This window comes from Heterocephalus glaber, unplaced genomic scaffold, assembly GCF_053883595.1.
Source record: "Heterocephalus glaber isolate CG9 unplaced genomic scaffold, H.glaber_assembly_v1.0 deba00000594, whole genome shotgun sequence".
Classification (NCBI taxonomy): domain Eukaryota; kingdom Metazoa; phylum Chordata; class Mammalia; order Rodentia; family Bathyergidae; genus Heterocephalus; species Heterocephalus glaber.
This window is the reverse complement of record NW_028258151.1, coordinates 14,055,791-14,081,243: the sequence shown is the minus strand read 5'-3', so window position 1 is coordinate 14,081,243 and position 25,453 is coordinate 14,055,791. Positions and strand designations below refer to the sequence as shown.

The following is a 25,453-nucleotide window of genomic DNA, read 5'->3' as shown; positions in this document are numbered from 1 at the left end:
GGAGAAGCCCCGCCCCGGACTCATAGACTGCGAGGTCTCGGGCATTTCCTGCGCCTATACCGGCCCCGCCCCTAGTTCTCATTGGCTCAGACACCGGGCCCCTCCGTACTCTCGTTGTTCTTGGACGCCCACCTACCAATAGGCTGGGAAGTCCTCCGTTGACCTTACCTCAGCGAGGCTTTGTGAGTAGTCTCTGCCCCCCCCCCCCCCCCCCCCCGTTCGCGACATGTTTCACAGAGCTGCTTCCATAGATACCCAGGAGCCTTATCAGTGCCTGGCGTGGGAGTTACGGCCCTCAGGCCCTCATTCCCAGCTCGCTGGGGGAGAAATTGAGGCTGGGCTCTTGCGCTTTTAGCTTTTGCTTTTTCCCCTTTCCCGCTACGTGTTCTCTCACCCACCAGGCCTCTCCAAACGACCCCTCTCTCATATAGAAACAGCAGATGCCGGGCCGGGGATTTAGCTTAGTGGTTCCGCCGCCTGCCTCGAAAGCGCAAGGACCCGAGTTTGATCCCCGGTACCAAAACAAAAGAAGAAAGAAACAGCAGACGCCAATGGAATCCAAGAATAAAGTCCTTTATTTTCCTCAGAGGTGTAGATTGGGCTGAGACCCCCAGGCAACTCAGATGGCACTTCCCTGGACCCGGTTGTAGAGGAAGATGGCACCTTTGGCTGAGGGGCAGAGCTCCGCCCACATCTCAGTATCCTGCAATCCCAGCATCCTCTGTAGGAAGAAAGTGAGACCCAGATATCCATCCAGCCCTTGCCTCCTGCTGGAGCTGTGCCCAGAACTCCTGAGCCTCAGAGCCCTCGACACTGTATGGGGCCTAGGGAGACGTTACCAGGGCTCCACAGACCCCAACCTTTCCCTTGGTTAGAAGGCAAGCCTGTAACTCTGGAGAAAATTCCAAGAGGCCTAGGATCCCTTGTCTGACCCAGCCACCCTCTCCCGACTAGGCCTCTCTGCAGACTCCTTGCTTGTAGGCCAAGGAAGATGTATCTCCTGCCCTGCACCTGTGCCTCCACAAAGATGATGCCTGTAGACTCGTGGGCCTCAGGTCCTCCACCTACGTAGTAGTTCCTCACCTCCTCGGAAGTCAGGCTGCACCTGGACAAGGACATGAGGGTGGTGGATTGGGAATGTCCACCCTGCAGGATTCCTGTGAAACCCCAGCTGCCTCAGCCCCAGCCCTCAACACCCATCCCTGCCAGGACCCAGGCCACTGTGCCCCAGAGTTCACTCACTGGATGTAGAACTCGGCACTGGCTCGGCCAGCGCTGGTCTCATTGCAGGCAATGCCCAACAGCAAGGGTGGGCTCAGGGTAAGCAGTGGCAGGTTCACCTGGGGTAGAGGATCCCACCTATCAGTATCCACTGCTACATCCCTGCCCTCTCAACAAAGAACAGCCTATTACTCCTGTCAGTACTTTGTGGTTTGTAGATCAAGCGCCTAGTATCAAAATGTCAGATCTTGGGCATGTTCATTTTACAGACAGGAAAACCAAAAGTACAGGGATTGAACAAATTTCCCAGGGAAGTCAATCTAGTAACTGAGACTCCCATTTATTCCTCTTTCAACAAACTTGCAGAGTGGGCAAATGGGGAGTGTGACATTGGGAGACATTTACCACTATTTAAACTGTAAAGAGGAAGAGCCTGAGGGCTAAAATTGGCTTTTGAGACAGGGTCTTACTCTGTAGTTCAGACTGGACTTGAATTCACTATGTAGCCTAGGCTGGCCTTGAAATTGAGGCAATCCTCAGCCTCCTGAGTGCTGAAGTTACAGGAGGGCACCACCCCACCCAGTTTAGAATTCCACTCTTGAGTACACCCACCTGCAAAGCCAAGCTCTTTCCTCAGTGCCATCCAGGTCGATGCAGACCTCCCACCAGCCCAGACCTGTGGAAATCTAGCAAGTTCTACCTCTTCCCTTCATGCCCACCAGGCTGTCAGAACCACCTCTCACCTCATCACAGATCTCCTGCAGGACACTGGAGAAGAGCTCTTGTACCACCAACTTCCCCGGGAGGTCCTTGTGTTGGGGGCTGTCACCAGGGCACAGGGCCTATGAGAGGTCAGGCTCAGGGTCTGCTCTTTACCCCTTCCCACCCTGTCTTCCCCCTTGCTGGTCCTGGTGGCCCGAGGTAGACAGTGTAAGAGTCTTAATGATCCCCTAACTCAGGCCCCCCTTGTCCAGGTGGAGAACCAACAGTCCAGCTCAGAAGGGGCCACAACGAGGAAGGTAAGGCATCTTCTTCCTCTGCCTACTCCCCTTCCCACTTGCTTCCCACGGTTCTATTGCAGGTTAGGCCTGTAGCAAAGTCTTCCAGATGCCAGTGAGTGCATTGTCCCCTTCTAGCATGACTGTGTAGGCTGGCCTATGCTTGTTCCCAGGTCAGCCATCCAGGAGGCACTGTAGCAGGGAAGGCTGCACAGCTGCTCTGAGTGGACCCAGAGAAACACCAGGCTGATTTTCCCTGAGCTGGGAGGGCATAGAGGTCCAGCTCCCCTGAGCTGTTTGGGGTTTTGTGCCTTTGTACCCAGACTGGCATCTCACCTGAGGCTCAGGGTGCCCACCAGGAACATCCACCAGTCCAGGGGCCTCGGCCACCTGCCAAGAGCGGCGTAAGAAGACAAGGAAGTTGTCAGCTGTGACTAGTATAGCACCCACCCCCAGTGGGTCAGCTAGATAGGCTTGCTTGTCATCCCAATCAGTAGCTCCCTGTTGTCGAAGCCAGGAGGCTGAGCTAGCCCAGTTGGTGCCCAGGAAGTCTCTGTAGGAAGTCAGGCCCAGACGCAGGAGCAGCTGTGGTCCTGGAGAGTCAGTAGGTGCCAGTGTGGCTGAATGCAGGCGGAACTTAGGGGCATTAAAGAGCCAGGGCTGGGTCCGTAGCCGGCTCTCCCAGATGGCAATGATGGTTTTATCTCCTCCTGGTAGTGGGTGACGATCATGGGCTGGGCTCAGCTCCACTCCTACCTGCTCCTGGGTCAGTCCCCCAGGAGGGCACTGCAGCAGCAGGGTCACCTCGGGGTCCATGATCTGGACAAGGAAGCTCTAGAGAAGGACACGGCCGGGCCTGTCACCATGGAGGGCACACAGCCACCCTTCGGCCCAGTTCTGCCAGATTCTGCCACAGACTTCCTGAGGGTACGTATCCCAGCCTTTCCAACCTCCCTGACCACGCCTGGACAGTTAGTATCCTATTATACCAGCAACAGCCTCAAGTGTCGGCTGGGGAGTGGGGAGGGGCTCTTGCTGCCAGAAATTCTTGGGACTTCTGGACATCCCTACCGCCCAGAAGTCCTGGGCCCCCCAAATACTTAAATCCTCCAAACCCAGAGATTCTGCTTCCAGCCAAAGAAACGTAGAGAACCGCTTCCCACAATGTAGAAGCTCCAGTCTCAGCCGGAACTAGAACTCACCCTCAAGCTGGGCCCACAGGCTCCGCCCCTTCCCCCAAGCGGAAGTGCCCACCCCCTTCTTCAATGCCTTTTCATTGGCAGAGCCACATGCTCCGGCCCTCACGTTCCACTACTCCCCTGAAACGGAAGTAGTGCCGCCCCTTCTTCCGCGTCTTCTCATTGGCGGGCAGCAGACGGCTGCGGGTGAGCTAGCTTTAGGGCCTTATTCACAGCCTTTTCCCCAGGATCAGTCTGCGCGCTGTGGCCCTCCTAAAGCGCAGGCTTCTGCTCCCCTATCCCTGTGGCTGCCATTGTGACCTTGCAAGTCTCGCCAGCGAGGGTCTTAGTTGCCCTGTCTGCACCCGCGTTTGGAGGATGGGCGGCGAATGTCATGAGCTGTACTTCCACCACCCAGCTCTCCGGTCCTGAGCCTTTGTGACTTTCCGGGCAGGGCGGGGACAGGAGAAGATCTTTAAATCAGTCTCCACAAGTCGCTGCCCCTCACAGGTCTGGAGTATGAGCTCCTCTGGAGGAAGGAGCCGGGAGGCAGCAGGACCCAAAGGTAGAAGGGCTTCCAGACCCCGGCAACAGGTGTGCCTTTCCTCACCCTCACCCGCCTGGGGGAGAACAGGGGAGGGGACTCCGAGCCCTGGCTTCCCGGTAGAGTGGGGACTCATGGGTTATTCTGGTCCCGGAGAGGGGATTCCTCTCCCTCTCCAGCAGGTCACTCCAGTTTCGGAGTGGGCAGCAGGGGAGGGTCAATTATGGAGACCCAAGCCACCATTGAGCTCTTTTAGGACCGAGATGTGCAGCTGTCTAAGGCTCTGTCCTACACCCTCCGTCACGGAGCCTTGAAGCTGGGGCTTCCCATGGGAGCTGGTAAGTGAGGATCTCGGAGGCCTGGGAAGGAGTGGCTGGCACCCAGGAAACAGTATGAACCTATCTGTGCCCCATACACTGTGGCTCCCACCACTGCACCATAAGGAAGGCACAGCAGGTACATCCGCTCCATGCACAGTGAAGACTGGGCCCAGAGCCCCATGTCATGTCTACTGGGAGAGGAACCTGTCTGGGCCAGGCCTGATGTCCAGCCAAGTGGCCTTTCTGGTGATTTCCTGCCAATCACATGGCCAGTAAATGCCCCAAGGATGGGTACTGGGGAGTCTTGCAGCAAGTGATGTTTACTGGGTATCCCCTCTGGGCGAATACTAAGCACTTTATCTGTGTGAACCTCCATGAGGGAGCTATTCTTCCTGTGTAAGTTAAGGAAACTGAGGCCCAGAAAGGGGAGTGTTCCTAGAGGTCACACAGTGAAGCCCGTGTGATCTCCAGGCCCAGGCTTTGTTCTGGCTGTGGCTCCCCATGAACTATGACCTGGCCATAGCAAGGTTGGCACCTAAGCACTTGTCTGCCTGCAGATGGCTTTGTGCCCCTGCACAGCCTCCTGCAGCTGCCCCAGTTTCACAGCTTCTCTGCTGAAGATGTGCAGCATGTGGTGGATACCAATGAGAAGCAGCGGTTCACCCTTCGGCCAGGAGATCCCAGCACTGGTCCCCTCATCCGGGCTAATCAAGGCCATTCCCTGCAGGTGGGTGCCAAAGAGACAGGTAGGAGAGCCAGATGGGACCCCTGTCCACTGGGGAGGTCTTACTGCTACCCATTCAACCACACATTTCAGGTGCCTGATTTGGAACTGGTGCCCCTTGAGACGCCACAGGCCCTGCCCCGGATGCTAGTCCATGGTACATTCTGGAAGCATTGGCCATCCATCTTGCTCAAGGGCCTGTCCTGCCAGGGAAGGACACACATTCACTTGGCCCCAGGACTGCCTGGGGACCCTGGTATCATCAGTGGTCAGTGCCCCCTCTCCCCACCTATTCCCACCCACTCTGTCCTCTCAGGACTCCTCCAAGGGTCACAGCCTCCCTTGTCTGAGGCTGCCCTCAGCCTTGCACAGCATCATACCCCTCCATACTCTTCACCTTAGGACCACCTCTGTCCTGGTTTGCTAATTGCCTCCCACGTGCCCTAGGCCCCAGCTCCGGTTGTCCCTATAGGCATGCGCCGGAATTGTGAAGTAGCCGTGCTCATCAATGGACCCCTGGCCCTGGCAGGTGTGTGTGGTCACAGAAGGGACTGCTGGACCTTTAGGGAGGGGGCATGAGTCACATCGATACCTTTGTCGGCAGATGGAATCCCCTTCTTCTGCTCTGCCAATGGGGTGATCCTGACACCAGGGGATGCTGATGGCTTCCTGCTTCCCAAGTACTTCAAGGAGGCCCTGCAGCTGTGCCCTGCCCGTGAGAACTGCAATCCCATATGCCTGTGCCCTTCTGCCCTTGCCTCTTTCCCAGCTTCCAACCCAGGCTGACTATCTCCCTTTCTCTAAGAAACTTTCATCTTTATCTCAGGAAAACCCCTCTCCTTGCCTGGTGATAAAGAGACAGAGTGTCCGAGTGGCCCCAAGCACAGCCCCAGAGGAAGGATGATCAAACAATAAAATATTTATTTAAAAAATTTAAAAAGTAACAAGAAAAGAATTCCAGTTCGAAACTAGGATTTCTCATCCTTTGCCTAGATCTGGTCTTCCTTATGTGCTCAGGGAGCTGTGCCACACATAGGTCAAGGGTGTTGGCCTTGGCCATGCGGACAGGGAAAGCGGGCTGTGTACGAACTCAGGCCCACCTCTCGCCTCCCAGCCTGCACGAAGGCTGAGTCTGGCCCAGGAGGTGAAAGTGCCCAGCTCAAAGCATGCCTGGAGTGGGGGTGCAGCAGTGCTGTGGCTGATGGTGAGCAGGGCATGGGTAGTCACACTGCCCTTAGAAGGCTTCATGGCCACCTGTGAGTTGCAAGAAGAGGTCCTCATCCAGCTCCTCCCCACGGGCCCGCTCCCGAGTGGACAGGAAAATGTAGCCACCGATGTACTCATGCACGATTCGACAGCTGGCAGACACACAGCCAAAGGCCACATTGATGTGCTCATCAAACTCAATGGCTACCTGTGGGACGAGTAGTCAGGTGCCAGTGGGCAGGAAGGATAAAGGAGAAGCCTCCACCGTCTGTCCCCTGTCCCACCCTGTCCTCACTGGGCCCACCTGCCGGATGTCCCAGTTGACATTCCACTGGCGCATGTTGCTGAAGCGCCAGGTCTTGACCACATCACCCACAGCCAAGTCGATTCGGATCAGTCGGTTGTTGGCAATACCCAGGATTTCATCTTTCTTGCTGCCCTTGAACCTGATTGCCGGGGTGGGAGGGGGTGTATGAGCAGGGGCTCCCCAGTGCATGGCCCCAGAGCCCACCCAGACGGCGTGGCACAATGTCCACAGCCAGTATGATGGGGGAGGACATAACTGCCCACATCCCAGCTCTGCTGCTTGTCTGCTGTGGGACCCTGTGGAAGACGTTTAGGTTCTCTAGGGCTTGAGTTCCTCAGCTGGAAAATGGGGGTTACTTGGTGGATTCATTTCACAGCACTGGGAAATAGTTTGTGGTGATAATAGTGTATATATCATCATCATTGTCCATCACCGTGTCTGCAGGGTTGGGAAATGAATAGAGGGCCACTTCTGTAATGGCATCTAAGGTCAGCCATGTCCTCCAGAATAGTAACAGAGGCCCAGAGAGGGAAGGGTTCATGGCAGAGCCAGGAAAGACACTGTCTCTTGCCTTCCCAGCCGGGCTCCGCCTCTTGTATTTCCTGTAGGGGTGCAGAGTGGTGGGGTGTGTGCAGAAAGCCCCTTGTAAGATCTGCCCTCAGAGAACAGGCGAGGAGGGAGACTTCTTGGGAGTGGCTGAGGGTGGTGCATGGAACAGCAAGCAGCAGTTAGGGCAGTGCATGGCTGGACTAGGGCTTATACCTGACCATGAAGTAGGAGATGCCAAAATCAGGCAAGGACTGCCAGGCCTGGATGAAGCGCAGCTGGCCCTCAGTCAATGACAGCTGGGCCACGTTCTGGTGGGCCTCCAGGATCCTCGGGGTGAGCTGTGGAGCCATACTGGTGAGGAGCTGGTGAGGGTTCCCCTCCCCCAAAGTCCCTCTGACTCCTGCCTTCCCTGTCAGGGAGACAGGATGCTGAGCCTGGGAAAGGCCCAATGCCTAACACAGCCACCAAAGTGCAACCTCTCACTGCCTGACAAATGTGGGCTGAGCCAGGCCCTGAGTGGACAGGGGCCCTTGGACTGTGATCCTTTCAGAGGCCTGGGAGAGGGAGCAAGTTTCCTCCTAGCTTTCTCCTGAGAAGCTCTGTGGGACCCAGGGATCAAAGGCAGCCAGGAAAATGGTGTGGTCATTCCCACCCTCTATCTTCTGTTACCTGCTTGGCCTTGAACTTTCGCTGGAAGCGGGGGGCCACAAGGCCGTAGGGGTTAAGGCCCTCACCAGAGGCATCAGGGCCCTGAGTGTGGTTGCCTGAGCCCCCACCGCCTGCCCGCTGGAGGCTGAGGAAGGCCAGGATGGCCTGCACCTCACTGGTATAGCTGCTGTCTGCCATGGTGCGGCCCTTGGAGGCCAGTCGGCACCCAGCCATCCAGTGGGCATACTGCTGCTCCTGGTGGGGACAAGGACGGTGAGGAGCCAGCCAGGCTCTGCCCCCACCCCACCTCTGTCCTGAGTGCCCACTTCAGCCTGGCCCCAGCCTTGCCACATCCCTGCCAACTTCACACACATCCTGGCACCGCAGGTAGATCTCACTCATGCCCTCAGGCGAGGGCACTAGGAGTTTGATGCAGAACTTCTGGCTGGAGACATTGACATCTGGGACTACCTCGCACCCTGCAGGAATAAGGGGTGTCTGGAGGGCCTTGGAGGGGGAGGCCTGCCTGAGAGGGCCCCACATGAAAGCCAGCCCTGCACAGCCTCCTCCCGACAGAGATCATCTTCCCTGGTTCCCAAGGAAGAGGGGGCCCTGCCAGTCCCCACCCTTGCTCCCTCACCTTTGAGGTTGAGCTGCTGAATAGGGTCCCCCGGGGCCTCGTCCTGGCTCTTGTAGTAGGACAGTGTGGTCTCCTTGAACACCACCCAGTGCTGCCGGTAGCCTTTCAGGGTCAGTTTCCGGGGCCTGAGAGCAAGCAGGGTGTGAATGGCCACCCTGACACACAGCCTCCTCCTCCGGATGGGCAGACTCACCGGAAGATTCGGAGATGGTCCTTGAGCTCTGGGATGGTGGTGAGGCTATCCTGAGGGAGGGGGGGAGTCAGAGGGGCCCAGGGCTCCCTTGGTGTAGACACCCACTGAAGCCTGAGCCCTTACCAACACATCCGTGGGCGCCGAGCCCTCAAGCTTCACTTCCAGGTTGTTCAGGGCCGCATCCAGGTCATCCAGCCCCGGGTCCATGCTGGCCACTTCGCCGGCCTCCCCACTCTGTGTCAGCTTGTTGATGTGGTACTGGGGATGCATGGCCAGGGAACACTGAGTCCAGTTGCTGCCCAGTGGTGGCCCCAGGCTGGGTGTCCCTAGACATGGGCCCCACTCCAGAAGGCCCTTCTTGCCCAGGGTCCACACCCCGGCCACCCTGGGTGCCCAGGCACCTGCAGGGCGGCGAACACCATCATCTCCTCCTCAGTGCAGTCGATTTCCTCCAGCAGCAGGTCCCAGCGTGCCTGCTCATACAGCTGTGTCAGCCGCACGGGGTCAGCCTGCAGTGGGTGGGGAACCGCTGCTCAGACGCTGCCAAGGGGTCTGCACACCCAGGCAGCCACCTTGTGCACTCTGCCTGGTGTACTGATGCTTGGTGGATGTCCAAGCCCGAAGTCAAGCGGCCCCAGAGTCCAGAAAACAAATATCTCCCCCAGCCAGTGCCCTGATCCCTCAGTCAAGGGCAACACTGGTGTGAGGAGGTGACCTGAACAGAGACCTGGAGGGTGACAATGGGAAGAGTGAAGGAAGAGAATTCCAGCAAGAAGGATCAGGAAGGGCAAAGGCACAAGGAAGTCCCGGTGTCCATGGAAGCCATCTTCTGAGGCCCACTGAAACTGAGAACCAAGGCCCAAGAAATCAAGGGATAACAAATGCTGGCGAGGGTGTGAGGGGAAAAGGACCCTTCTACATTGCTGATGGGAGTGTAAACTGGTACAAGCACTATGGAAATCAGTGTGGAGATTCCTCAAAGAACTAAAACTAGAAACTCCATTTGACCCAGCTGTTCCCGTTCTAGCTATTTTCCTGAAAGAGTTAAAGATGTCATATCACAATGATACATGCATACCCATGTTTATAGCTGCACAACTCATAATAGCTAAATCTTGAAAACAGCCTATATCCCCATAAACATATGAACAGATAAAGAAAATGTAATGTGGCACTTACATGCGATGGAATACTACTCTGCCATAAAGAAGAATAAATGAGTCATTTGTAGGAAAATAGATGCACCTCGAGACCACAATGTTAATAATGTGAAATAAATCAGCTTAAATATCACATGGTTTCACTTATATGAAAAATACAAAGTATAAATAACTTGTAGAGCAAAATAAAAGATAGATAATAGGGGGCTGGGGGTTTAGCTCAGTGGTACCATCGACTGCCTCAGAATCGCAAGGTCCTGAGTTCAATCCCTGGTACCAATAAAAAAAAGATAGATAATAGGAAACAGGGAGGTAGATCATTTGTGAATGGGAAGGGGACCAAGAGTTGGAAAGAGGGGGAGAAAGGGGAGAGTAAGGAGAAGCAAAAGGAATTAGATGTGTTATGTATATGTATCAACTCCCCATGATGAATGTAATTATGTATGTACTACAAACATATATTCATTAAAAAAATAAATAAGATGGGGATTTAGCTCAGTGGTTTCGGCGCCTGTCTTGCAAGTGCAAGGTCCCGAGTTTGATCCTCGGTACCAAAAAAAGAAAAAAAATAAATAAGAAATGCAAACCCAAGCAAGACACCTATACTCCCAGCATTCTGGGAGGCGAGACAGGAGGATCTCAAGTTGGAGCCCAATCTGGACAATTTAACAACTTAGCAAGACCCTGTCTCAAAAAAACAAAGGGGCTGAGGATGTAGGTCTGTGCTTCCTGGGTTTAATCCCTAGAACACACACACACACACACACACACACACACACACACACACACACAAAAGGAAAAGAAAATCTAAAAGAGTCAGGTCCCTCCCCAGAAACCTGCAGTAAGGTGACCCATGCTGACACCCAGAAAAACCTGAAACTTTCTCCCTGGGGCTGCTGAGTTAGAGAGAGCCCTGCATTGGTGGCCTGAGCACAGCTGGGAGAGTACCAGGTGTGAACTGAATGGGTGGAGTGGAAGCCCACACTGAGCAGGGATAGCCACCCTGGCCTTCCCCACATGCCACCCAGACACTGGCAGGGAGTCTCCAGCCCCAGCTGAGCAGTTAGAGGGGTCACCACTAAGACACCAAGCAATCAGCAAAACCCTCCAGAAGGACAGCCCTGACCCATCTCCATGCAGATGCTTGGAGCCTGGCATCCAAACAGAACTGGACAGCAAGGGTTGCACACAGCTGAGGACAGCTGCTGGCTTGGACTACAGAGACCATGATGGACAAAAAAGAAATAGAGCTCCGAAGAGACAAAGACCCAGTAGGGAGCAAAAAAACAAAAACAAAACTCCTCACATGTAAATCAAAACCCTTATAGATAAAATTCCACACTTAGAAATCAAAACCAGATTTTCTATTTTCAGTCCTGGGGACTGAAACTAGGCCTTGCCCTCAGCTACATCCCAGCCCTTTTTTTTTTTCTTTTGAGAATGGGTCTTGCTAAATTGCTCAGACTAGCTTCAAATTTGGGATTCCATGGATGCACCACCATGGCTGTCCAGGATGATTTTGTTTGGTTTTGGTTTTGGTTTTTCGAGACAGGGTCTCCATATATAGTTCATATAGTTCATAGCTGAATCTATGTACCCTATGCTGGCCTCAAACTTGCAATGATCCTCCTGCCTCTCTTCCCAAGTGCTGGGATTGCAGCACTCCCATTACAGCATGTGCCACCATGGCCTGCTTTTGCTTGTTTTTTTTGAGACAGGGTCTAGCTATGTACAGTAGTTCAGGCTGGGCTCAAACTCTTGTGATCTTATGATCCTCCTGCCTCAGGCACCCAGAGTGCTGGAATTACAAGTGTGCACCACCATACCTGGTGAGTTTCATTTTATTTTTTTAATTTTTATTTTTATTTATTTCTTTAGAGACAAGGCCTCACTATATAGCCCAGGCTGGTCTCAAACTCATAGTAATCCTTGCTCAGCCTCCTTTGTGCTGGGATCACATGTGTGCGCTACCATGCCCAGCTGAGTTTCATTTTAAAGCTACTAAAAAACAAATAAAAAAGAAATATCAATTGAGTTATATTAAAATTAAACACACTATTTATCAAAAGAAACCCAAGTGACAGGGCCGGGGATTTAGCTCAGTGGTGCTACATCTGCCTAGAAAGTGCAAGGTCCTGAGTTCATCCCCAGAGGGGAGGGGGGACCCTAATGAGCCAGGCATGGTGGTGCACACCTATAATCCCAGCACTGGCCTGTAATCCCAGCACTTGGGAGGCTGAGGCAGGAGGATCATCACGAGTTTGAGGTCAGCCTGTGCTACATAGTGAGTTCAGGGCCAACCTGAACTACAAAGCAATACCCTGTCTCAAAAAAAAAAAAGTTAACCCTAAGGAGAATGAAAAGCTGAAACATGGAGTGGAAAAAGACATCACAATATATTTATCTGACAAATTTTCATGTCTACAATATATAAAGGAAAAACAGTTCAATATAAAAACTGTCAAAAAAACCTTGAACATTGGGCTGGGGATGGACCAGGGATGATCATACTGTACCAGGGATGATCAAACTGTATGGTGAATGTTTAAATTTTTAAAAAATTATAGTAAAAGGGGCCAGGGACTTAGTTCAGTGGTTCCACTGCCTTCCTTGAAAGCACAAGGTCCCGAGTTTGATCCTCAATACCAAAATAAAAAAATAATTTAAAAAACTTACAGTAAAGGACATATTGCCATTAATCCCCCTCAAAAATCTTCCCCTTTGATTCAAACCCACTTATCTCATCACTCTTGCCACTTTCTGAAGCAGTTCTGGACATCCACTTTCATGAGTGTCTTTACAAAACGTAATAAACAATGCAGTGAATGCTGCTACCAAAGGCCATCCAACAACAACAGGCTGGTAAAGGCAGGACAATGTGTCCTCTTTACACCCTATTCACCAAATCTGGCACCATGCAACTGCTGCTCTTCCCCAAAGCCAAAGTGACCATAAAAGGTCAATGTTTTTAATTAATTCAAGATCTTGAGGCAGTCACAACAACACAACTGAAGACACTCAGGAAAGAGGACTTCCAGGACTTCATCAGAAAGTGATAGCCAGTGTAGTGGCACACAGCTGAAATCCCAGCACTCAGGAGGCTGAGCCAAGAGGATCACCAAGAGTTTAAGGCCAGCCTGGGCTACATAGTGAGTTCAAGGCCAGCCTGAACTACATAGTGAGACCCTGTCTTAGAAAGAAGAAAGAAAGAGAGAGAGAGAGAGCGAGAGAGAGAGGAAAGGTGGCAAGAATGATGAGATCAGTGTGTTTGAAGCAAGGGGGAATATTTGTTTTGGGGGATTAATGGCAATGTGTAGTAAACTTTTTGTTTTTGTTTTGTTTTGTTTTTTGTTTTATGATCACCAAAAGTCACATTGTCAGTCCTCTTTATCTGTAGGATCCCAATCAGAGGACTCAACCATCTACAGATCAAAAATATTTGAAGTGGGCATGGTGGTGCACACTTGTAATCCCAGCATTCTGGGAGGCTGAGGCAGGAAGATAGATAGCAAATTCAAACCCAGCCTGGGCAATTTATCAAGACCCCCTGCTCAAAATGAAATAAAAAAGGGCTGGGAATATAGCTCAGTGGTGTCAGGTCCTAGGTTCAATCCTAGTACTGAAAGAGAGGGAAGAGGGAAGGAAGGAGGGAGGGTGGGAAAGAGGGAAGGAGGGTGGGAGAGAGGAACGAAGGGAAGGAGAAAGAGAGAATATCTATCCAGAAGGGCCACTACCCACTAAGTAGTTTCAGAAGGAATGAACAGAAAAATGGTGACAGCAGAGGAAATGATTAAATAGATGCATACAGGGCATTTGCCCATAACTGGAGTACCCAGGTTTCTGATTTGAAAGAGCCAGGCAAGTATACAAGCTAAAGAATGAAGAAAGACCCAGGCTAGCCCATTTTAGTGAGAAATTTTGGAACCTGAGGGGATAAGGAGAAGATTCTGGAAGCTTCTGGTACCTCTGCTGCACTGTAAAGAGAAAATAAAAGGGTCACATAGAAGGATGGAAAATAAAAGTGACACCAGACTTCTCAGTGTCCACAGTGGAGTTGAGAAGAAAATAGAAAGATGTCAGGAAAGTGTCTCCAACCTAGAATTCAACATCCAGCCAGCAGGGTTAGAATAAGGACCTTTGGCAACATTCAGGGTTCAAAAGGCTTATGTCCCATGCACACTTTAGAGGAAGCAACTGAAGCATGTGTTCCACCAGAAGGAGGGCATCATGAGGAAAGAGGAACACAGAGGCCTGGGGGATGTGGCTCAGTGGAGAGCGCTGCCTTGTATGAACAAGGCCCTTCTTCCATCCCCCACACCACCAAAAAAAAAAAAAGAGAGAGAAAAGAAAAGGAAGAGGAACATGTTGGAGGCAGGAAATTCCCAATGTAGAAATTCCCAGGAAAATAGTGAAGGGATGTCCAAGAATGACAGTCACGCTGTGGGACTAGATTGTAAGCAGTCCCAGGTTCCAAGAAGGAAAGACCCTGCCTGATGTGCCAGTGTGGTCACCACTATGGAAGGAGCCCATGGTGGGCTCTGCGAGGCATCTGCCCGTCACAGTGTAGGCCCCATTGAATATCCAGACAGCTTTCTGCACACTGCCCACGGGGGCAGAAGGGTGCTTACTAGTGATCAGTGAAACGGAACAGTTTGGGCTGGGAATGTAGCTCAATGTTTGGCTCACACCTATAAACCCAGCTACAAAGGAGGCTGATGCAGGAGGATAGAAAGTCCCAGCACACCCTGGGTGAGATAATGAAGCCTTGCCTCAAAACTTTAACTAATTTTAGAGCCAGATGTGGTGGCACACACCCGTAATACCTGTACTCAGAAGGTTGATGCAGGAGGATCATGTCAAGTTGGAGGCCAGCCTAGACTACATGGTAAGACCCTGACTCAAAAAAAAAAATGTTTTTTTTTAGAAAGGGCTGTAGCTCAGTGTGAGGGCCCTGAGTTCAATCCAATCCCGAGCACCACAAAAAAAAAAAAAAAAAAAGATATAAGGACATATATAAGGATAACTATTCTAGGTTTCCCTAGAATGCTTTTTTTTTTTTTCTGGTACCAAGGATCAAACACAGGACCTTGTGCATGTGATGCAGGTGTGGTGCCACTGAGCTAAATCCCCAGCCCTCCTAGAATGCTATTTATATATGCTGCTATTTATAGCCATAGTCATGTTTTATTTATTTATGTTGTTTGTTTGTTAGTTTGTTGAGATAGGATCTCACTCTGTAATTCAGGCTGGCCTTGAACTCATATAGATCCTCTTGCCTCCCAAGTGCTGGGATTATAGGGGTGTGCCCACATCCAGCTGTCATGTTGTTTCAACCTAAGACTATAAACACTGTTCAACTAAAAAGATACAAAGAAATGTGTATGCTATGTAGGAGAGGGACAGTGTAAAACAGCTATGCAATCATCTTTCCTACAAAGTCAATAGCTAATGTGTGAAATTCCAAAAGCAAGAAATAGAAAACCAGAGCAATAGTTTGTAGTCTCAGCCATTTAGGAAGCTGAGGAAGGAGAATGACTGGAGCTCAGAAGTTTGAGGCCAGCCTGGGTAACATAGTAAAAGACCTTGTCTCTAAAAAAAGGCAGAAAGAAAAGGGAAAGGAAGAAAAAAGAAACAGAAATAGAAGCATGTTATATAGAAATAAAAATTAGGGGCCGGGGATTTAGCTCAGTGGTTCCGATGCCTGCCTCGAAATCACAAGGTCCCGAGTTCAATCCCCAGTACCAAAAAAAAAAGAATAAAACCAGGCAAAGTGGCACACGACTGTGATCCCAGCACTAAAAAGGCTAAGGCTGGAGGATCACAGGCCAGTTTATGGCAAGCCGTGCTACATAGCAAGACCTTGTCTTTAAAAAAGGGAAGTAAATACTGGAATAAAAATTTACAATGTGGCCAGGGATGTAGCTCAGCAGCACAGCATCTGCCTAGCAAGCACAAGGTCCTGAGTTTGATCCCCAGTACCAAAAAAAACCTTTACAATCCCTAGAGTTAAGAAGAACTGGGGCCAGGGATTTAGCTCAGTGGTTTTGCCAGCTGCTGTGCAAGCGCAAGGACCTGAGCTCGATCCCCATAGCAAAGAAAAAAAAAAAAAAGAAAAAATCAAGTTAAGGAGAACTGGGGCAGGGAACATGCCACTGACAAAGGCCCTCCCACAAACACAGCCACACAAAGAATGTCCAGGTAGCCTTCTGGGGTCTCACTATTGTAGACAGACATTTACTAGAAACAAATGAAAATGTAACAGCTTGGGTTGGGAATGCAGTTCTTGTTATAAACTTGCTAGGACAATATAGTGGCCCACACTATAATCACAGTACTCTGAGAGGCTGAGGCAGGAGGATCAAAGTTTGAGCCCAGCCTGAGTAATTTAGTGACTTAGCGAGACCCTGCCTCAAAATAAAAGAGGCCCAGGGATGTAGCTCAGTGCAAAGGCCCTGGGTTCAATACCCAGTAGCATTGCGAGGAAAAAAACCTGACCTTCTAGGGCTATGGATGCAGCTCAGTGGTAGAGCATTAGTCTAATGGCCATGAGGCCCAGAATTTTTCCCCTAGCACTGAGAAAAAAAAAAAAATCCTTCAATTTTGAACTTCTAGACATGGAATTTGTGGCAGATTACACATTGGCAGAAGAAAAATTAATCTGTAAACTGGGTGTGGTAGTGCACACCTGTAATCCCAGCACTCTTGAGTTCCAGGCCAGCCTGGACTACACAGTGAGACCCTGTCTCAAAAAAACCAAAAGACGGGCCAGGGATTTAGCTCAGTGGTTCCACCACCTGCCTCGCAAGCACAAGGATCCAAGTTCGATCCCCGGTACCAAAAAAAAAAAAAAAAAAAAAAAAAAAAAAGACTAAAATGAAACAGAAAAATAGGACCAAAAAAATGAGCAGACAATCAGTGAGCTGCAGTCCAATAGTAATGTAACTGGAGTCCCCAAAAAAGAGGGGGACAGAAAAGTATGTGAAAAAGTCACAACCCAACATTTTCCAATTTTAATGAAATCTGTAAACATATAGGTTAAAGAAGTTCAATGTACCATACACATAAGAAACCACAGCAAACCAAAGACACATGGTAAGGAAATTGTTTAAAACTAAGGCCAAAAAAGCAAAACAAACAAAACCTAAGGCCAGGCGTGGCGGTACATGTCTTTAATGCCAACACATGGAAGGCTGAGGCGGGAAGATTGCAAATTTGAATCCAACCTAGGCAACTCAGCAACTTACTGAGATCCTGTCTCAAAATAAAAAAGAGAAAAGGGCCAGGGATATAGCTCAGTGCACCCTGGATTCAATTCCCAGTTCTGAAAAAAAAAAAAAAAAAAAAAAAGAGGTAATGAGGAGTGACTCTGCTGGGAGTGGGGTGGTGAAAACGTCCTAAAGGTTCATGGAGGCAACTCTGTGAACACTCCCAAAATCCTACACTGTGGATGCTCAGGGGTGGGCTGTGTGTGGAAACTGCTCCTCAGTACAGCTCCCATTGTGCTCAGCACGGCAAGGATGGTAGTAACCTACACTGGGCCTGCCAGCCTCAGAGCCAAGTGCAGGAAGCCGCACACCAAGGCAGGGAGGGCACATGAAGTGTAAGTGTGTTCTGTGCAATATTTGGGACACATTCTAAAATGTTATTTGTTCTTTATCTGTAATTCACGTTTAATCAGACTTCCTGCCTTTTCTAATTTTATTTTTTCAGTACTGGGGATTGAACTCAGGTGCTTTGCACTGAGCTACATCCCCAGCCCTTATTTATATTTTTATTTTTTTGTTTTTGGGTTTTTTGGGTTTTTTGTACCGGGGATCCAACTCTGGTCCTTGTGCTTGAGGGGCAGGCAGCGGAACCACTGAGCTAAATCCCCAACCCTATATTTTTATTTTGAGATGGGGTTTCACTAAATCACTAAATTTCCCAGATTGGGCTGGAACTTGTGATCCTTCTGCCTCAGCCTCCCAAAGTGCTGAAATTACAGGCAAGGAGCACCATACCCACTGGATTTTAAATTTTTTTTTTGGTACGGGGGAGGGGATCAAACTCATGACCTTGTGCTTGCGCTTGCAAGGCAGGCAGGCAGTGCCACTAAGCTAAATCCCTGGCCCAAGGATTTTAAATTCTTAAACTACCCATGAATGCCTATTAATCCCACCACTTGGGAGGCTGAGACAGGAGGATCACCGAGAAGCCAGCCTTAGCTACATAGTAAGTTCAAGGCCAGCCTGTCTAGTGAGACCCTGTCTCAAAAAAAAACAAACAAAAAAGAAAAGCTAATAAATCAAACCAAAGGAGATAAAAAGGAATCGTAAAAATTACTCAATCCAAGAGAAGACTGGGAAAAAAAGGACAACAAAGGCCCCAGGAAGAGCAGGGGCACAGGATATGGAAGGAGTAGAGAGGCCAGCATAAGAGGAAGGCAGTGGCCAGGACAGAGAAGGGCTCAGGGACAGGGCTGGCAGGGCCTGTGGCCATGGAAGGGACCTCAGCAGCCACAGGAGCCCTTTAAATAGGGTAATAGGCCCAGAAGAACTTTTGCAAACATTCATTCCAAGGCTGAGCAGCCATGAGAGGAGGCCCAGAAGGAGAGGCTGCAGCACCTGCTGGAGAGGTGCCCATGGGTGGAACATGGAAGAGCGGGGGATTCAGGGTTTGATTCTAAGCAGCATCGGGTGGGCCGGCTGGGGAAGAACCTGGAACTCCTTAAGTACAGGGATTTTGCAAGGGATGCAGGAAGAGTAGGAGGGGACCCTGGGCAGGCTGGGTTGGAGGTTATAAATTAGGAGTCCTAAAGAGCATGGGTGACGTTTGAAGCCATGAGACTCAAACATTCTGGGAGAAAGAAGGAGCCCCAGGATGGAGGCCGTGGAGAGGAGCAATGAGAGCCAAAATGCTGGATAGAAACCTGGGAGAGACAGACGCGGAAATGAGTGGACCACAGACACTTGGGAGAGGAAGATAATTCTTCTCACAGGAAGGGTGGTCACTTGTGTCTGGGTCTCAAGTGGCCAAGAAGACGTGGGTGGGAAGGAACACAGGACAGATGACAGACGGCCACCTCCACAGATGTACTTCTATATGGACAGGGACAGATGTCACCAGGGTAGGTTTGGCCAAGGGGTGAGGGAGGGCCAAAGGGCAGCCACAGAAGCCCAGGAGAGGAGGCAGAGTGCCCCAGAAAGGGCTCTGTAGATACAGAGGGTGCACAGAAGTTGGTTTGCAGGCTGCAAGGCCATGGAGAGATTGCACAGGAGGTGGCCAGAGCCCATCCTTACTGCCACCCCTCCAGGGAGTGTCCTGGAGCCCAGGCCAGAGGCTCTCCCACCGGGAGAGCCCAGACTCTGACTGCCAGGCCTCCCTGTCTCAAGGCCCTGGCCCCCAGATCCCCCTGTGCCCAGCCCACCTTGGGATCCAAGTCGAAGAAGCTGTAGTACTTGAAGCGCAGCCAGAGTATGTCCCCAGCTTTGACACCCTGCTGCATGAGGCACCGAGATGAGTCCAGCCACCTGGGGGTGGTGAAGCCAGAGTCAGGGGTGTGCAAGGTGGACCCAGCGGGCATGGGGAAGGTGGCAGCACCCACCTGCTGTGCAGCTGTGTCTTGTCGGCCAGGGAGCCGGGCCGAGGTAGGCGCTGCAGCAGCCCGGGGTCAGGTGATGGGCCAGGGCGGCTGAGCATGCGGAAGCAGGCCTCGGTGTGCTCGCTGTCAGAGAAGTGCGCCGGCATCCCCCGGAAGAGCACTGGTGCCACACCTGAGGGACAGCAGGGTCAGCAGGCCTGTCCAGGCCGGGCCTCCTGGATGCCCTGCTTGGCCCATGCTCACCGCCAGCCAGGACGACCTTGGTCAGGTCAAACACCTCTTCCTCTGGCTCCTTCTCTTTCTTCTTCTTCTCCTTCTTCTCAGGAGCCCGCAACAGAGACAGCTCCTCAGGGTGCCGGATACCTGTGGGGAGCTCCTACCATGACTTCACCTTGCTCCTGGGCACTCGGAGGCAGGGTCAGGGACCAAGGTTGACAGGGGCTGGGCCTGGGAAAGGAGGGGACCTGCCCCTTGCAGAGGCCTTCCAGGTGGGCTACTCACTGAGGAGGCGGCATATGTCGGCTACGGCCTTGAAGAGGGGCTTGGAAAAGCTGGCACGCAGGCACAGTGTGCGGCGGTTGGGCAGCCTCAGGGTGACCGGCCGGTGCTGTGGCCCGAAGAAGAGGCGGGCATCAGCCAGGATCCCATACTTGTCCAGCGTCCAGTGTGTCTGCAGCAGCCACTGCCTTTTCTGCTCCCACCAAATAGCATGGTCCGACCAGTCCTGCTTTCGATCTGTGGGGGTCACAGTGTACACCATTTCTTGGTGGGCCCTGTCCAGGTCCCCAAGCTGAGGGCTAGGGCCACCTCCAAGAGGACAGGGGAATGGCCCTTGGCTAGTCTTTATATCACTTCCTGGGGGTCCCCAATCCAGAACCTGTTTGTTTGTTTGTTTTTGAGACAAAGTCTCACTTTGTAGATCAGGCTGGTCTCAAATTCACAGTGATCCTCCTGCCTCAGCCTTGAAAGTGCTGGGATTACAGGCCTGTGCCACCATGCTCGGCTCCAAACCCAGAATCTGAATGCCCCAAGCTTGGTGACCCCACCTTATGCACCTCAGCCAGCCCAGTGGGCTCCCTGAATATACCTGGCACTTTAGGAGGCAGATACTATACTTTGTATATCTTCAGGGCCTGGGGTTTGTCCAGCAAGCACTCTAAACATCTACTGTGACTCCCTGTAAAAACTTGGACAAAGTGCTTAACCTCTCTGGGCCTGTTTCCTTTCTCCCACCCTTCCTTTTCCTTCCTTCCTTCTTCCCTTCCTTTCTTCCTTTCTTATTTCTAGCAGTGGAATTGAACTAAAGACCTTCACACTGAGCTACATCTCAAGTCTTTTTTTTGGACATAGTGTCTCACATTACGTAGTTTAGGCCAGCCTCAAACGAACTGCCATCCTCCTGCCTCAGCCTCCCAGGGTGCTAGAATTACAGGTATGCACTGCCATTCCTGGCTGGGCTTCAATTTTCCTGTTTGTAACATGACCCATGCCCCCTGCTACCTGATAAGTGCCACGTGTTGGTGACATGTATGCACACACAACCATACACAGCTGAAAATATGAATCCATCACTCAACATTCAGCTAGGAATTGGACACAGGAGTGGATGACACAACTTCTTCTGTCCTCCCTGCAGGCGGCAGGAGTTGAGCTTGGAAGCAAAGCATGATGGGAAGCTGCTGTGGGTGTGCTGTCCGTCTGGGTGTGCAGAGCCCATCTTTCTGGGGTTTTGCCAGGCCCTCCTTGGGGGTTGTCTAGATCCCCATTCCCACTCACTCCTCCATCCTTCCTACTGTCCCTGTGTGGCCCAACCTGGGAGAAACCTTTTTGCATCTGGCTCACTTCTCCCCAGGTTCACCCCCTCCTTCCTGTGCCCTCACTCTGGGCTGCCTCCCCTCTTCCTCTCTTGACTCTGCTTTGGCCCTGTCCTCTTCGGACTTCTCTTCTGACCTGGCCCTTCTAGTCTTTCCCCAGGTGCAGTCAGGGACCCTCTTCCTGGAGCACCCATAGCACTGACCTCTGCTCCAGACCCTTCCCTGAGCCCTGGCCAGGCCCACATGGCACCGGCTAGGTCAGGTCTCCAGCGTCCTATATTCCTGACACCTCCGTTCACCCAGCCATGTGCCCAGCACTGGGACAATAGCCACAGTGGCTCCTAGTCCCAGTCTTTGAAGCGCTCTGCTCAGACTGTTCTGGACAGAGGTGCCCCTCCTCCCCAGGGAGCCCCTCCACACCAGCCTGGGGGCTGTGTGACAAGGACTGTTCTAGAGTTCCGAGCACCATGCTTTTCACCTTGAATCGGCGTCCTCCCAAATCACCTTCTCTCCATCCATTCTGTCTCACCTCTGGAAGCCTTGTCTCCTCTCCGCAGGATAACTCAGATGGCCTCCTCGGGGCCTCCCTGCCTTCACTCCAGCCCCACTGGCTGCACAAGGTCTCAGCCCAAAGGTCCACTGCAGCTGGACTAGTGGCATATGCCTATAATCTCAACATTTGGGAGGCTGAGGCAGGAGAATTACTGCAAGTTCAAGGGCAGCCTGGGCTAGTGAGTTCAAGACCAGCCTGAACTAGATAGTGAGACACTATCTCACCCCCCCCCCCCCCCGCAAATAAAAAGATCCACTGCAACATGGCCTATCCTGCTGAAAATGCTGGGCACTTTGAAGGGGAGGTCTAGGCTCCTGTTGAGGCCTCAAGGCCGGTGTCTTGTTATGTCCAGCAGCCCTAACCCAGAGAATCCCTGTCCCCCACCATTGCTGCCCAGCTCCTCCTTACTGTCCCCACCTCTCAGGACTTGTCTTAAGCAGCCTCTCCTGGGAAGTGTCCTTTCCAGGGCTCTAGGGCCCTATGGTGGCTTTCCTGTGGCAGCTGGCATAGAGCACTGGGCCAGGCAGGAAGGGTCCAGCTTCACCAGCCAGTCATGCACCAGGAGACAGCCCACATTAGACACACTTAGGAGTCAGGTGGGTGGGGGCAATATCCTCACTGCAGGGGCAGTGAGCTGCCAAGTCCCAGGCCCATCAGCGGTGGAATACTCACAAGCTGTGCCCTGTGGACAACCTGGTTCTCAGGCCCCCTCATGTCCTGCCTTAACCCAGGCCTGCCGAGAGTTGGTCTGACACCTAGTCTCCCCAGGGAGCCTCTGCTCCCCACTTCTGCTTTCACAGCCTCTTTAGGTCCTGCCTCTGGAGGCTTCCTCCCTGCTTGGGCTCTGGGGCTGTGCTACCATGGGGTTATGCTGACAGCCCTCCTGGGCTGCACATGGCAGCTGGCTGGGTCTGAGGCAGTCTCCCCTGGAAGGCCCAGGCCTTACACTCCTGACCAGATTCTTGTGGCCTGCCCTCTGGCCTGGCTATTGGAGTACTCCTGCTGCCCTCCCAGGAAGGGCAGCCTCCATCAGACAGGGCAGGATGATGAGAAGTCCTCATATCCCTGGGCCTGTGTCTAGCTGCCATGACTGAGACCGCAGTTTGCTCTGCTGTAACTTCCTGTGGGGGCAGGGGCAGGGGCAGGGGCAGGGCCATCCCACTCAGATGGGGCCTGTTACCAGCCGCTGAGGGCTTCACCTGGGAGGAAGTGTGGAGCCGGCCCCAGGTCAACAGGAGCCCTTAACCCTCTCTCATACCTCAGGAACAAACTTGACCTTGGCCTCCCCAGGCAAAACCTCCCCTTCTGCCCTTATCAGTGGGTAAATAGAGGCTGGGTGTGGTGGTGCACATCTGTAATTCTAGTACTCTGGGAGGTTGAGGCAGGAGGATAGAAAGTTTGAGCCTAGCTTGGGAAATTTAGTGATTTAATGAAACCTGGTCTCAAAAAATCCTTTTTTTTTTTCTGGTACCGGGGATCAAACTCGACTTTGGGCTTGCCAGGCAGGCGCAGCGCCACTGAGCTACGTCCCTGGTCCTCAAAAAATAACATTAAGAAAAGGGATGGGGATGTAGTAGCTCAGTGTCAAGACCCTGGGTTCAATCTCCAGTACTGCCTCCTCATCCCAAAATGAAAAATGGGTGAGTGGCCATCTGCCCGAGGGGGCTCAGCAGAAGCAGCTGGAGTGGGAGGAAGGGAGGGGTATAGGAAGGAGGGGAAGCTGGGGAAATGTCTTTTTTGGAACTAAATGATAAAGAAGAGATGCCTGAGTCATTGTGACATGGTTATCGCGAGCTGTGCAGCAGGGGTGGCCCGGAAGTACTGGAGGACACTGTGGCAGCCGCCTGGGTGCCAAGCTGGGGAAGTGGGGGCAGCAGGACACTCACTGATCTCCTCCACGATCTTCAGGAGCACACCGCCAATGTGTGACTCCCCGGTGACTCGGAGGGTGACCGACTCAGCCTCAGGGTCCTCCTCACCCACAAACACCCGCAGCTCCCAGGATGAGTCGATGTAGTCCCCAGTGGCTGTCTTCATCCCTGCCATGGCTGTGGCTGCTTCTGCTGAGAGGGTGAGGGAGGTGAGCAAGCCCCATGGTGCCCCACGCAGGCGGCAGGCGGCAGGCAAGGAGCAGGCCAGAGGCCAGCATGCACAGGCAGCAGCAAGATTTGGGGTGCAGGGGCTGGGGATTTAGCTCAGTGGCGCCGCATCTGTCTCGAAAGTGCAGGGTCCCGAGTTCGATCCCTGGTACCAAAAAAAAAAAAAGATTCGGGGTGCCAGGGTGACCCTCTCACTGTTATGGTGCTTGAGCTGAAGGGACTCTGAGACCATGTTGTCCAGCATACTCCCATCCTACAGACAGGAGACTAAGGCAAGCTAAGAGGCTCACTCAAGAATACCCTGCTCAGTGCAGGGCTGGGTCCCAACCCAGGCTGCTTTCTCACCTCAGCCCCAGACTCTCACTGGCAGGGCAAACCTAGCGAAGACCCAAGCACCCTAGCTGACTGGAGCCTTTCGGCAGTAGAAAGTGCCAGCTGTCGTGCGACAGGGCAAGAGGGACGCTGGGCAGAGGCTCTGGGGGCAGGGGAGAGAAGGGTCCTCAGTCTGGAGCCACTGGCTGGAGCTTACCTGGCCTGCCAAGAACTGGGGCTGTGGGTGGTGAGGAGACTGCCAGCCACTCCTGGCCTCAGGCTACACACCTGCAGAGGTTGAGTGCTTCCTCGCCTGCTTTCTTTTTGAGCTTCCTTCAGAGGACAGCCCTTGTGGCCTTATCAGGGTCAGGGCGGGCTGGCCCCGCCCCAGGGCGGGCACTGGGTGCAGGAAGCACACTGCCAGTGAGCAGAAGGCTCCAGTGGGGCCCTGCCTTTGTCCCCAGGGAGCACAGGAAGCAAGAGAGCACAGGACTTGTGGGTACAATGCTACAGTCACAGCCTCCTTCCTGTTAGTTCAAAGTAGAGGAGCCACCATTTGTGCGCAGGGCACCCGTCAGCATTAGGACCACCTCTCATCTTCAGCCTGTTGTGAGGCGTCCCCTGGGTCACAAACCAGCCACAGATATAGGAGTGACAGCCAGGAAAGGGAATGGCTGGACCCTGGGCCTTTAGGGCCTTGGCAGGTGAAACCAGCATAAGCCCCACTGTCCCTGCCAACCAAAGATCTTTGAAGGCCCCAGGAGGAAAGGTGCTTTAGTTCTTTTTTTTTTTTTTGGTTTTGGTTTTGGTACTGGGGATCGAACTTGGGTCTTTGCACTTGCATAGCAGGCGGTGAAACCACTGAGCTAAATCCCTGGCCCGGTGCTTTAGTTCTTCCTGCCCCCAAATAGGGCAAAATTTTGTCTTACTGCTGCCCAGGTATTCAGAGAACAGATCTCCCCAACACTCACAACCCTTTTCCTTGACCCACTGGTCTCAACTTCGAGCATGACACATTGTTTCCCACGTCCCCCAGAACCACTCCTGCTCAGGCATCAACCAGACCATCTCTGGTGGCCTAATATTCCTCTGCCTATCTTCTGTCCTGGGACATAAGCTTTCACAGAGCAAGGCTGAGCACACTCAGACTTTCCAGAGTTCATCAACTGGGCTGGGAGGCAAAAGCCCAAGCAACAGCAGATGACACTGGAAGTGAGGCTATTTGAACTGTGCCACCCACACGGGGCAGGCCTGCGGCAACTCCCAGGGAAAAACCAGCTCATGCAAACCCGGAAGAGCAGGAAATATGGCCTGCTGCTAGCCTCAGCATCTTGCCTACCCAGAAAGCAACACTCTTGGGACAAATGAGGAAGTTTAACTGCTGCCCAAATACCTCCCCAGCCTGGG

The 25,453-nt window shown here is 52.4% G+C and overlaps 2 protein-coding genes, 1 long non-coding RNA gene and 1 other non-coding gene across 10 annotated transcripts; 2 read left to right on the top strand and 2 right to left on the bottom strand.

Annotated features, from left to right (window-relative positions):
- The first annotated feature begins 91 nt into the window (after positions 1-91).
- On the top strand, positions 92-583 carry LOC147829505 (uncharacterized). The gene is made up of 2 exons (XR_015448914.1): positions 92-182; positions 432-583. It is a non-coding gene; the product is annotated as an uncharacterized LOC147829505 (long non-coding RNA).
- A 1,292-nt stretch (positions 584-1,875) lies between these two features.
- Positions 1,876-3,425, bottom strand: LOC101702769 (uncharacterized). Its single transcript, XR_002397415.2, has 4 exons — positions 3,335-3,425; positions 2,556-2,609; positions 1,965-2,063; positions 1,876-1,897 (listed from the first exon to the last, which is right to left on the bottom strand). It is a non-coding gene; the product is annotated as an uncharacterized LOC101702769 (transcript).
- Positions 2,807-5,925, top strand: Trpt1 (tRNA phosphotransferase 1). 5 transcript variants are annotated; one of them, XM_004852537.4, is made up of 9 exons: positions 3,026-3,146; positions 3,503-3,604; positions 3,908-3,991; positions 4,198-4,279; positions 4,819-4,988; positions 5,079-5,253; positions 5,458-5,514; positions 5,590-5,700; positions 5,812-5,925. In XM_004852537.4, the coding sequence occupies exons 3-9, from the start codon at positions 3,917-3,919 to the stop codon at positions 5,898-5,900; spliced, it is 759 nt and encodes a 252-aa protein (XP_004852594.1). In that variant the 5' UTR covers positions 3,026-3,146; positions 3,503-3,604; positions 3,908-3,916; the 3' UTR covers positions 5,901-5,925. The 5 variants fall into 5 exon arrangements, 4 of the variants coding, with proteins under 4 accessions (XP_021120349.1, XP_004852594.1, XP_021120351.1 ...); XR_002397413.2 differs by lacking the exon at positions 3,503-3,604 and having other exon boundaries at positions 2,807-3,146; positions 5,388-5,514; XM_021264690.2 differs by lacking the exon at positions 3,503-3,604 and having other exon boundaries at positions 2,812-3,146.
- Positions 5,887-24,529, bottom strand: Fermt3 (FERM domain containing kindlin 3). Of its 3 annotated transcripts, none has more exons than XM_004852535.4 (15): positions 24,264-24,529; positions 23,522-23,695; positions 19,770-20,003; positions 19,512-19,631; positions 19,272-19,440; positions 19,095-19,197; positions 8,930-9,037; positions 8,652-8,786; positions 8,529-8,578; positions 8,336-8,460; positions 8,068-8,174; positions 7,717-7,950; positions 7,261-7,385; positions 6,496-6,637; positions 5,887-6,399 (listed from the first exon to the last, which is right to left on the bottom strand). In XM_004852535.4, the coding sequence occupies exons 2-15, from the start codon at positions 23,679-23,681 to the stop codon at positions 6,220-6,222; spliced, it is 1,992 nt and encodes a 663-aa protein (XP_004852592.1). In that variant the 5' UTR covers positions 23,682-23,695; positions 24,264-24,529; the 3' UTR covers positions 5,887-6,219. The 3 variants fall into 3 exon arrangements, with proteins under 3 accessions (XP_004852592.1, XP_012930368.1, XP_087061336.1); XM_013074914.3 differs by having other exon boundaries at positions 23,522-23,698; positions 24,264-24,471; XM_087205210.1 differs by having other exon boundaries at positions 24,335-24,394.
- Positions 24,530-25,453: the final 924 nt, after the last annotated feature.